Source organism: Megalops cyprinoides, chromosome 4 (assembly GCF_013368585.1).
Source record: "Megalops cyprinoides isolate fMegCyp1 chromosome 4, fMegCyp1.pri, whole genome shotgun sequence".
NCBI classification, from domain to species: domain Eukaryota; kingdom Metazoa; phylum Chordata; class Actinopteri; order Elopiformes; family Megalopidae; genus Megalops; species Megalops cyprinoides.
Genome location: NC_050586.1, coordinates 7,022,871 through 7,035,815, shown reverse-complemented (window position 1 = coordinate 7,035,815; position 12,945 = coordinate 7,022,871). Strand labels below are relative to the sequence as shown.

At 45.1% G+C, this 12,945-nt stretch overlaps 1 protein-coding gene across 1 annotated transcript; it reads left to right on the top strand.

The window, feature by feature from the left end:
- The first annotated feature begins 663 nt into the window (after nt 1-663).
- myl2b (myosin, light chain 2b, regulatory, cardiac, slow) lies at nt 664-6,079 on the top strand. The gene is made up of 7 exons (XM_036526342.1): nt 664-703; nt 2,655-2,744; nt 3,367-3,442; nt 3,576-3,680; nt 4,571-4,649; nt 4,854-4,902; nt 5,471-6,079. The coding sequence occupies exons 1-7, from the start codon at nt 701-703 to the stop codon at nt 5,573-5,575; spliced, it is 507 nt and encodes a 168-aa protein (XP_036382235.1). The 5' UTR covers nt 664-700; the 3' UTR covers nt 5,576-6,079.
- Nucleotides 6,080-12,945: the final 6,866 nt, after the last annotated feature.

Sequence of the window (12,945 nt, the reverse complement as noted above, 5' to 3'; positions counted from 1 at the left end):
GTAATGGCTATTGGTTTGGTATGTGCTTAATATGCCTGACCGAACATTTTCTTTAGCCTTTCCAGAAAGCTTGAATTGAATTCATTTTTTCATCTTCTCATACAACACACACGACATGTTGAATGATAATGGCAGGGTAAATTACGGATCACTTTTCAAATAGCAGACCTTGAAGAGCGGATTTAGAGACGGATTGGAAACTTCCATTGTGATGTCACGGGTCTATTATGATACCCTAGAAGGCTCAGCTACATTGTCAAGTTTTCACCCCCCCCTCAATGGGAACTGAGACCAGCCGCTTGCAAGCCCAGCAAGTGGCGCTGTCACTCACACCCTGCAGCGTTCCAAAGCCCGGGGTAGAAGACAAAGCCCCGCTTCCTAGGGGGAGATCGAGTATCGAACAATTCCTGCAGCCTCCCTGCGTCACCCTGCCAGAGGGTTATTCTAAACCAGTATTATTCCAGAGTGTTGACACTGCACCAAGGGGTAGGGCGAGGCAAGGCCTACCTGTCTCACTGCCTAAAGAAGGCATGGTTTATTTATATCACGCGGGCCAAGGGAAGGATGGGCGAAACAAAGGAACCTGGGAGGGGGGGTCAGGGGAGGGGGAGGGGGTGTATATAATATACCCTGGATTCCCCTATTGTCTCGCATCATTGGGGATCCCTCTTTTTGGTCCAGCACATCTCCAGCATCAGCCATGGTGAGTGTGATACGCCAGTATGACATGTGTTCCAAACCCAGACTCGGCGCACAGGGGCAGAGCCCTGGTGCAGTGGGCTGCTGGGTCACACGGTCAGGTTTATGAGGAGGAGGCATTGAGGGGGGTGCCATGAGACGCCCCGGAGGCGGAGGAGGGAACCTGCCTTTGGGGACGCTGCAAGAAAAGTGTACAGTCAGGGTTGGCCCCTATTGTGCTAAGAGGGGACAGGGGTGGTCTCTTTATGCGTGTGTTGCCAGTGTTTCCTGAAAATCTTGAGGCCCGGTTTTGAAACAATACATCTAGAGGGGCTTTAATTTCTCATTTATTTTACTTTCTTGTCTGCATGCCACGTGCAGTACAGCTTTCCTTATTTGCTCGCTCTGCTGACGGTATTAGTAGTCATCTGTCATGCAATTTGTAAAGCTGTGCATTAAAGTTAATAACTGTAAATCACTTTCCAGTTAGGTACGAGGAAACGTGTATCTGGTGTCTCAGTGCAGCCATGACAAATGACAATATAGAGCTGTTTAGTGCCTTTTCTGTAGTGCCTGCATTTGTCACATCTAAAAGTTTGGTTTCTGTATATGAAAGTCCCTTGGCAGAGGCGGGATGGTGGTGTATGAGAGACTGTGAATCATGGTGAGATTTAGCATTGAATAAGCGGTTGGATATGACTGATTGCGAATAGGGAACGGCTATCGACTTCTCTGCCGTTTTCGACAAATGGAGCAATTTCATTAGTCGCATATTGCTTTGGACCTGATCACGGGCGAGCCGACAGAAACAATAAAACAGACAGAGCTAAACTGATGAACCAAAATGAGCGCGGACGAGGGCTTCTAGCGCTCGCCTCACGTCTAATAATAAAAAACGGCTTACAGGCGGGCGATTCCGCCACGGAGTCAGATGTGGAGAAAAATGTCATGCAGCATAATGACCTTTATCCGTAATGCACAACTGCTGCGGGCTAATCCGCGGCGAGCGTTAGAAAGCAGCTGTCTGGAGGCGAACGAATCCGCGGAATGTGATGTCACCGGACGACGTTCCCGCGCCTCATCCCGCTGCCCGCCGTCCGCGGTGTAAATAGCTCGGCGTAATCCTGGCCTTCAAGGGCTTTCCAGATGAATGTGGTGAGGGTTAAGGAGGGGGGGGGGGGGGGGGGGGGGGGGGGGGCGCGCACTGCTTGTCCCTGCCCACCCCCAGACGTGTAATCCACACATCTGATTCACCGTGTCAAAACTGCGCTCAACCACAAGAGAGGGCGTCTGTGTCGCGAGGCTAATTATAGTGCCTGCGGCAGGGGAGAGTCTGGGTACAGAAAAATCCGTGTTAACTTGAGAGCCGTTTTATCTTCTCGTGATTTGGGCGTGTTGGTTTCTTTTTTTGTCGGAATAATTGGTCTTTCAAAATATAACTGCTTCATTTACTGCGCTTGGGGAATCTTTGGGTAGCTTTGGGGACACGCTGAGATTGACATCATATATGACGCTTGAGCAGAACCTTCTGTACGTGAGTGTTAGCGTTCCAGCTGGCTGCACGTGGCGACAGAACTGTCACAAGTTTGAAACATAGCGTGGGCAGAGTGCGTAGCCAAGGCACAGGTGAAGCTAATCTCCCATAATGCCATGTTGTGCCACTGTGTCTGGCCATTGGAGTGTGCTGAGAATTCGTGTGCTGAAAACCCCACAGTTTACATCCTGTCATTCAGTCTCCCTCCATAGAACAGAATGGTGGTTTTCTAAGCTTCTGGCATCTATGGTCAGGGCAGCTCACAGTACTAGAAGTAAAGCCGCTGAATCCTTTTTTATGTGCAACATTCTCCTATTAGTGAGATGAAAACCACGAGAGGGCTGTTCAGAGACGAGGGCTGTTTTGATTCAAGGTTGGGTTAGGGAGCTATGTAATTGGAAGGTATGTGTGACGACCAATCAGTCTTCGCTTCTTCATCCAGGCACCTAAGAAGGCAAAGAAGAGAGCGGAGGGAGCCAACTCTAATGTCTTCTCCATGTTCGAGCAGGCCCAGATCCAGGAGTTCAAAGAGGTCAGTGTCTGTCTCCGTGTTAGAAGTCTGCACTCCACGGATATCTCTCTGTGAAGCAGGGGGACCATCTGAACTTATCTTACAGTTCATTGGACACTTCCCATTGAATTCACCTAGCAATCAAACGACACAGTGTTCTTGCCGAAATAACTACACACCTGTGACCTTTAGGATCTTTCAAAATACGAAACTGTTTGGTAAATTCAGTATTTATCTTCTGAACCCACCCCCCCCCCCCCTTCCCCGGGCCCCCAGTGTAGCAGTGTACAGCGCTGCTGTTTAATAATTCAGCCTCTGTCAGCTGCAATTAGAGGCGTGATGGGGGTGCACGGACAGGCCAGGCTGCGCAGCACCCCTCAAACTCGGGTGGAAAATTGAGGGGGACAGACGTGCTCGATGGTAACAGCGCTCTTGAGAATATCAAGGATAAAAAAAAATCAAAAACAAGAGAAAATCACTACATAGCGTTCCCCTCATCTGCTTTCCTTTACAGTTAATGGTGTTTGTAGCCACACACAGTGTGGCTGTGATTTAAAGCCCAGGGTGAGAATGCAATTGGCGTTCTCAGTGACTGCCGCTCATTGCTCAGTCATTAACAGTCCCCCTTCTTTCCCATCGCCAGGCCTTCACCATCATGGACCAGAACAGAGACGGCTTCATCGACAAGAACGACCTGAGGGACACCTTCGCCGCCCTCGGTGAGTTTCCACACAGACCTCTCCGGGAGCAGGAGGGGAAGCGTCTCGGTGGCGCGGTGTGGCTTAGCGGATATCCCACAGTCGTTTGCAGCTTATACTCGGCTCCTCCCCTCCTCCCCCCTCTGTTTCGTAGGTCGCCTGAACGTGAAGCAAGAGGAGATTGATGAGATGCTGAAGGAGGCTCCCGGACCAATCAACTTTACCGTCTTTTTGACCATGTTTGGCGAAAAGCTAAAAGGTACAGGCAGTGTGACACAATGTAGTGCTTTAGGTTTAGGGCACTAAAACTGCTGCTTGCTACTGCTGGGCTCCCGAGTGGCTCAGTCAGTAAAAGCACTCGTGTCGAGTGTAGACTGAACGCTACGGCCCGGGTTCGATCCCAGCCGTGTCACTAGCCGACAGTGACCGGGAGCTCACAGGCGGAGCACATTAGCTTCATTCCGCCGGGGATAGGGGTGGGTACGTCTTCAGGGGCTTCGTTCCCATTAGCAACAGTGACCCCTACTGGTTGATAGGGCGTCTGTGGTTCCACGTGCCAAAGCTGCATATGAAATGTCTTCCTCCGACTCATCTCTGTGCTAGCTTAGCTTGTGGACCGCAGTGTGATAAGACGCAGCGGCTGACATCACGTGTCTCGGAGGAGGGCACATGCTTGTCCACGCTCTCCCGGATTGGCAGTGGGGGTTGTGCAATGGGACCGAACATCGATGACAAATTGGGCATTCCAAAATTCGGGGATTAGCCATTTCAAATTGGGGAGAAAATGAAAAAAAAAAAAAAACAGCCTCTTGGCCTGGCAGACGGTTGTACACATTTGTCCCCTTAGTACACAGATCACAGTCCAAATATGTTCATAATATGCTAAAAATGTGCATAATGTGTTATTTGAATGCAAATCCTTAAAAAGGGAGTATGTTTGAATGTTTCATCAGCTGTGCCGCCCTGTTGATATGATAATGCTGGAGTCATATTTTAGCTCCCTGATTCACAGGCCTCATTGTTCTCTCCATTGAGAGGGAAGCTCAGCTTTCACAATTCCCAGACGCTGCAGATGAAAGTCATCCTGTCGCAGGCGCATGGCTGGCTACGCTTGACCTCATGTGACACTACCAATGTCTGTCTCCTTAGGCGCAGACCCGGAGGAGACCATCCTCAACGCCTTCAAAGTGTTCGACCCCGAGGGCAAGGGAGTCCTGAAGAAGGACTAGTACGTACCCACTCTACTTCCTTTTCACATAAAGAAAGTGTACAGAGCTCACATCCCTTCTGTAGAGAGGAAGTGTACAGGAAGTGTACAGAGCTCACATCCCTTTCTTAGACAGGAAGTGTACAGGAAGTGGGCGGAGCTCACATCCCTCACTCAGACAGGAAGTACACAGAGCTTTGATTCAGCATCACTCTCTGTTTGTAGTGTCACTGAGATGCTGACGACCCAGGCGGACAGGTTTTCCAAAGAGGAGGTGAGTGGACCCAGACACAGTCTGCTGTACACAGTGCCAAATAATACACATACGCGTCTGTGTGCATGCACATACACATGTACACACATGCATGTTCACACAGACGCATGCACACAGACACATGCACACACACACACACACACACACACACTGAACACTAAATACAGCTCAGTCTGTCAACAGTCTGCCTCATCTTCTGAGTCACAGCAGAGAGAAAGACACTAACTGACTGCCAGGAGCACCTATGTAGAAAGAAAAGACACAAGAATCAGAAAATCACACAGTCTCCAAAGCGTGTATGACGTGCCAAACCCTTACCTGCCATGAAGATATAATTCATCTTGGAACCTAATTTTAGCTTTTAAGTTTTTAGTCTTAAAACCTTTCCACCCTTAATCTTGCAGTTAAAAATTACTTGGAAGGCAAGCTGATTCCAGTAGGCTTGCGCAACACTAAGAGCGTCTTTGTCTTGTGCGGTCACCCCTCATGTCACGTACAGTATAGCATTTCCTGATGTAAATGGGCAGAGAATTGGCTCACCACATGTGCTGTCTTGCTGCCCTGTTAGATGGAGCAGATGTTCACCGCCTTCCCCCCAGATGTGGCTGGCAACCTGGACTACAAGAACCTGGTATACATCATCACACATGGCGAGGAGAAGGACCAGGAGTAACTCTCTGGTTGGTTGTTTGTAATAGCGCCACGCCCCTTTTGTTAAAGCCCTTCCCTTTTCCCTCCAGACAGTGATTGGATAGTTTGTTGTCGTGAAGCACGTGATGGGTGGAGTTACCATCTGCTGTCCCTCAATGATCCAGCCAAAGAAAGACTTTGCCAGACTCTCCATATCAAGGAATCATTGATAGCACATCTTAGCTCCACCCATACTAGGACTCATAGTGCCATGTTGTCTGCACTGTCATTACCCTGTAAAATTGTAAATTACTGCCCCCTCAACCCCCACTCCCACCACCACTCCACCTCACCCTATTCCCGAGCCTGGCCTTTTTGAATCAGATGCTGGTAGTCAATCGAGTATACCTGTGCCACATACCAACACCTTTACATGTTGTTTAATTTATAAAGCCTGTTTCAGTTTTTGTTTTATGGGAGATGAGTGCTTCTCTTCATGTTTGGGAGTGCAAAATATACACTTTTACAATAAATCAGCTTTTCAGTCTTTGTCAACTGATCTTTTTTGTATTTTTTTGTATTTTTCACTGCCTGGTTTGCACACTCAAAACGTCCCCTGGCTCAGATTCATGGTTGCTGCACATCTGTCCTGTGCCGGTCCAGATGAAGGCTGGCCAAGACTCTGCTTACTGTTGGATACATAAAGATGAACAATAGACAATTCACTGTGATGACACAATAACTGTGATGAGATCAAAGTGAAGCATATAATGGTGGAATTTTGATGGTTCCTTTTGTTTCCATTTAAGGAGATGCTCTCTGTGATGCATTCTCTATCTCAGCCTCTTTTACATTCAGAATGAAAAAAAAACAAAAAATGATTTGCCGGCACGTGCCTGCATTTTATTTATTTATTTTGAAGCCTGAGGCGTCCTTGGGGAATTGAGCCATATTTTATACAAATGTGAGTTTTTCAAAAAGGGAAGCAAGCTGTTGAAAATTTTGGCCATCTAAAATCTTTTTTTTATTTTTTCTTTTTTACGCTAAATTATAATTTAACCTAAATTTAGCCCTCAGTTCATAAACCTAAAAACACACAGACTTCAGGATATGAGGATGGGAATTTTTACTCACAGAAATGAAAATAAATAGTTAGACTGACCAGATCTAAATATTAAGAATTTTTCCTACCTGTAGGAACAGGTAGTGGAAAATTCATAATAGGCTTTTTAACCTTGTTTCAAATGTACAGAACTCTGAATGGAAACTCACTGTGACATGTTCATGGCTGGGTTTCTCCTCTTGACTCCTGAGAGCTGAATTGTCAGAATTAAAATTCAGTAACTGCCTTTGCTCAATACATGACACTTCTTTCATCAAAAACATTCATTTTCATCAGGACATGATAGAGGCATTGGGTTAACCTGGGTTAAATGTTTGAGAGACATGTTAAATTAATGCAAGATCACTAGCTCAATTTGACCCATATTTGAACATTAATAGACTATTGAATGCCTGCTGAGATGCAGTGCAGATCAAAAGATACAGCATAAAAAATATCACTGGGAGAAAGCATGCTCAAGCTAGCGTTTAATCAATATTTCTTATAAAAAAGGCAGGTAAACATTTATTAACAGGTAGCCACTGTATATCTGGAGGATGAAATCCATGAAATCCGTATCCGTGAAATACAAAAAAATGATAAGATGAGCAACTTATCAAAAAATAAATCTGATAACTGTATTTCTCTGAATTCCATATCAATTGTGTATTTATGATCACATAAAATTATAATCATCGGAGCCACACAGTGATGCCAGAAGGTAGTACTTTAAAGGTGATGCTGACATCACTATTGGAGACTGCCATCTGGTGATCTCAGATAGAAAATACCTCCTGCATTAAAATTAAAACTGATCTGGTGGTGTTCTTAATGGGCAGACAGCAACTGACACCTGAAACATTATGGGCAGTGCACTTTTTTTTTTTTACTTTAATTGATCTTAAACTAACTCTTTAGCTACAGCATGTCACTGCACAGTGGTGTGTGGTAATATAAAGAGATTATAAAGCAGCAAGATTTGTCTCTCTGCAGTTCCCACAACCTAAGACAGTATGTAAAAATTTCATTGATACTCAGGGGAAATGCTTTTCATGGAAGATAAATACCTGACGTTTGGGAGGACATGAAATTCCTACATCCACGCCCCACTCTCCCCAAACGAATCCAAACAGTAAATGGTGCATATAAACCACTTACTAACTTCTTTTTCCCACTGTGTTGCATTACTGTCATTTAGCAGTCAGTCTTATCAAGAGCAAATTACATAGGTTATAATTTTACAAATTATCCATCTATATAGCTGGATATTTACTGAAGCAATTGTGGGTTAAGTACCTTGTCTAAGGGTACAACAGCAGTGTCCCTGCAGGGAATCAAACCAGCAACCTTTTTGTTGCAAGCCCTCTGCCTTACAGCCGCGCTACACTGTCGCTTCTATGGCTACCATTACATCAGCTGACTGTGCATCCCACCTCCTTCCCTCTCTCCACCTTTGGCTCCTCTCCTGCTACCTGGGGCACTGTTCAAGGGTCTTCTGCCTGATTTTGCCCTCTCCCCAGCTGGGTCCATTCTTCTGCTGTCCTTCCCCTTCCGTCAATTTACAGTCAGACTGATGTCCTAGTTTGCTCACAGGCCTCCAAGTCGAGCCAAACATCCCAGCAGACCTGCTTCGGGGTGAAATCATGCTTAATCTTCTCACTAGTAAATACCTGCTGTTCATTTTACATGTAGTATCACAATGTGTTTTGGATTCTGTGATCTAGTGACTGATGTGTGGTAGAGCGTCTACTTGGCCTCTCTTACTTTCTAGGCTGTCTAGGCAGCTGGTACAAGTTAACTTGCGGTAGGGCTTAAGCAGTGCTATGCTCACACTCACTGGTCTGGGAGTGTTAATAGCCTGGCCTCACACTGTTGCTCACTGAACTTGAATGGATACACTTCTGTTCTTTTGTGCTGGAAGTCGCTCAGGATAAGAGCGTCTGCTAAATGAATGTAATGTAATGTAATGTACAGTATATAGAGCCTCATCTCTCTCTGGTGGGAGGGGCGGGCAGAAGTGTGCCAGAGGCCTTGGCATGTTTGGGGAGTTCTGGCACTCAGTAGGATGATGCTGTTACTCTGAAGCTACTGAGTGATGAGATGAACAGGTGTATGTTTGGGGGGGTGCCTCTGGGGGTTTCCACACAAAGACCCCCGATGAAGGACCACGGGTAATGGGAAACAGCAGGCAACATCAAAGTGACTGGCTTGGTCATTCAACCGCAACTGTGTTTTTCTCTTCCCCCCATTCAGGACCTCTTGCAGTATGGTATTTCAGTCTGGTGCAACTGCATTTCAAAACATTTAAAAACTGGTTTGTTTTCTTATTTTTATGATAATAGTATTGGCAAATGATGTCCATATACTTTTCACCACTACTTTGACAATTGTGATGCTATTAGCAATGGCTTAATTGTTAGCCTTTGAGGAATATACTGGGTCTGGTTTTATTAAAAGTGCTGTGTTGAAAATTGAAAAATATCATAATGATCTATTTGTATAACTGAATCTGAGACAGACAGCAAGCACCAATAGCTATGGCATCTTTAAAGACTTATGTTTGGCTAAACCTTTTGTAAAATTACAAAAAAAAAAAAATATTAATGTGAATAATACAGCTAACTACTGTAGCTAAAACATATATATACATATACATATAAAACATATACACAATATCAGTGCTAGACTCTGAACTGTGATAATGACATTCCCTGCCTAGGCGGTGGTAGCAGCAGACAACAGGAGACCTTTGGCAAGAAAGCAACCACAGAGAAAAACCTGGTGTGTCCTTTTTTACTACCTGACCGCACTTACATCTCACCGCATCTTTTCACGCCCTACAGGAAGGATACTCCCCGCAGTGCAAATTCAATAGGGAAGCAGCAAGGCCAGGATGCAAAAACTGGGTCTACTTCACACTGTTATTTGTCCGGCTCTGGCTTGAGAGTGAATGAGCCCTGTCAAATTATGGGGGTGGAAAGCGAACCCAGCTGTTATTTTTACACCCGGAGTGGTGTGTGTGTAATGGAATATGGAATACCGCGGGGTTCTGTGGGCGACGGGCTGCCAGTTCACGATCCCCTGCCATTTGTTGTGATGTATTGTGTTCGTTCCTTCGGTAAGACCTCAGCGCATGTTAAAACTAACTAATCTGCAGCGCGGAGGGGTAGTCTTTCATCCCTGAATAAACTACCGGCTGAAGTGGTTGTTCTGTGACACGCTGCCTCTTTAATTCCTGTAGGAGTTGCACTAATGTTAGTTTAGACTGACACCGTGTGCCCTGTGCCAGTAACCTGACATGGCCTTCTTGACGATGGAGGATCCGTAAAAACATCCATGTCATTCTAGTGCTTCACACTCCTCTGCACTGCTTGAATGTTAAGGCAACATCAAGACACATCTCACAAAGCACAACACAGACAGAAACACACAAATAAGATCAATCTCATCGCGCATTTGCCCTAAACTTTGGGGTACACAACGTGAATGAAAAATAAGCATTCTTGCCTCTTACAATATTTTGAGTTTGGCGATCCCTCAAACTGACAAAAAATTATTGCGTTAAAATGCAACTATTGATGGAATGTGTTTCTCACAGCACAAAATGAATTACAGTTAGACTGAACACAGAAAATGTCAGTGTCCACTGGGAATCTAATGTGGTGCAAATATCATTATATCCTTCCACTCAGTTAGGGAGTCTGCTGTGGGGCTTACTCCAAATAGGATGTTGGAGGGCTGGAGGGTTACATGAGTGTGACAGGGGACCCATGGAGATAGATGTGGGTTGCGAAGGGGTGTGCGTGGGGGGGGAGATCTGAGTGTTATTTGGGGATGTGGGTGTAGGGAGGGCGATGTGAATGTCATTTAGGTCATATGGAGGGTGTGGTGAGTGCTGTATGGAACATGCATAGAGTGATGCGTTTGCTTCAGTTCGTTGCCACCTTATTTTCACCACTAGAGGACTCTGCTTCTCCATGAAGTTCCTTGGTCTGAGCTTCTGTTAAACTGCAAACTGCAGCTCTGTCACCCCAGCCTACTAATGCACCTAGCAGTGACAACATTTTTTATTTTGCTACCATGATCTAAGAATAAACTTGCAGGTGAGCACACAAACACACACACACAAACACACACACATTCAGTGGCGGTGACATAAACAAAGTGATAGCAGGAACAGGGCACTCAGAAACACAGCCAAACTCCTGCCAATACCAATACAATAGGCGATTACTCTTCCTCACTTCAGATGAATAAAACCTCCCTAAATCTATGGCTTGTAACACTCGCTTCAGCTGTATGTGAGGTTTGACATCTGCTCTGCTGGTCATCTCTCAAGCTCCCAGCCGCAACGATGCACAGTTTTCCTGACACTCTGTCTCAGTTCCCAATGGGTATTGTGGTTTGGAAAGTATACAAATGTAAATATCTCTCATTTTTAAAGCAGTGAGGCCCTTTCATGGTGTTTACTGAAATGTGTGTTTCACTACAGACACGGCTGTCTAATACAGGCATTGGTCTGGATTTAAAAGCTTTGATTAATTACTAAGAGATTCACTGATGGATTGTTTGATTGATCAACTGTCCATCTGATTGATTGATCTCTGGTATTATGACAGCACTTGGTTCACTTGGTGTGGGCACTCCAGCTATGACTTTAGTATCACTCCAGGGTGCACGTGCACCCTCACTTCCATCTTTGTCCTCTGAGGAGCAGAAAGACCCTAGAGAAGGGAAACGCCAGGTCAGGCTCAGCGCCAGGAGAAAATACAGATGCAATTGCAATCCATGTGGTTGCACAAAAAGTCACGAATACCATATAGACATCAGGATATGAGGAGACAACTGGGGGTGCACTGAGGTCCGTTTGGGGGTGCAATGCAGACGTAAGCACCCCCATAGCGCCAGGCCTAAGCCAGTTATTCCTATGCCTATTATTTGTCAGATCTCAACTGCTTGCCCAGCTCACCAAAGCCTCTTTCTGGGTGCTTTTGCACGAACTGACCAGCAGGAGGTGCTGGTGTTCAACAGCTCGCTTACTCCTGCTGGGATTTCTGGAGACTTCGTCCCATCATCCTTGTCCTCGCCTGCTCTCTGCATCAGATCTCATCTCCCGATTTTGGCTGCACGCACAATGACGCCATTGGAGTCATCAAGTGAGAAAAGGGGAGGAATTCAGATCCCGTTATGTTCGCATATTTTTTCAGATCTTTCAGTTCAGTTTCTCACACGTCTAACGACGTGGACGTGAAATAGAGCAGGGCAGAATAATTATGCAGTCTTTATGCCACTTTTTAATATATACAGATGGAATACACCCAGCCCCTAAATGCAAAAGAGAAGCTATACTGTGCCCTTAGCCGTAGATTACATTTCGTTATATTAATACATCATTTAGCCAGAGCGACTTCCAAATAGGTGCAGCACTATGCTAAGAATAGTTGATACATCCTGCTATTGTTGCAGAAGGCCATGCTTCTGTACATTGGTGAAAATACTAAACATTAAATGAGTCACGTTTTCATGTTTGAGCAGTGAAGAGATGTGCACTTTGTAAACCAAACTGCAGCCACATTAGATCATATATGAAGACCTATAGCCTACAAGGCATTTCTGTTTATTTCTATCAGTTCTATGCTTCGTTATCCGCTTTGTTGTAATGGGTTAATGAAGTCCTGCTGAGCCAGTTAAAGAGAGCTACTAAGTCTGTTAAGGTAAACAAAAACACGTGTCATTAACTGGAGGAAAAAAATCTCAGTTGCTAATACGGGACTGGATGCATTGCTTCTGAGCATGTTCGTACACAGCTACCTTAAAATTATAATTAGTTGTTTGCTTATTGACCAGAGGGCAATCATCTTATTCTAGAGGACCTCCAAACCGTTCCGTTCACGTGTGTCAACGTTAATTAGCTTGCAATCTAGTCCCTGTATTTTTGTGGCCACGGCACCAAAAATCTGTTGAGTGCAAACAAAATTGCAAAGCGCAGTCGTTGAAATCCAGAAACCTAATTACAAAGCCATTGCATGCACATGTTTGAACAGGTTGAAAATTCAAATAAATATTTATGAACTCTACAACATATCCTTAAGACATGCACTCATATCATGCCCGCTTTTATTCATATCACTGAGTTCTATGGACACTCCTAGATTCAATTTTAGATACGATCAAAGAGCTTTCAGCTTCAGTCTATCTATGGAAAACAAAAAGGTCAGCTGTCAGCTGTCCTGACATGTGCTCTAGTTGGCCTAAACCCTTCAAATGCACATGGATCTGCAAACAAACAATATATTATATTAGTTATGCGA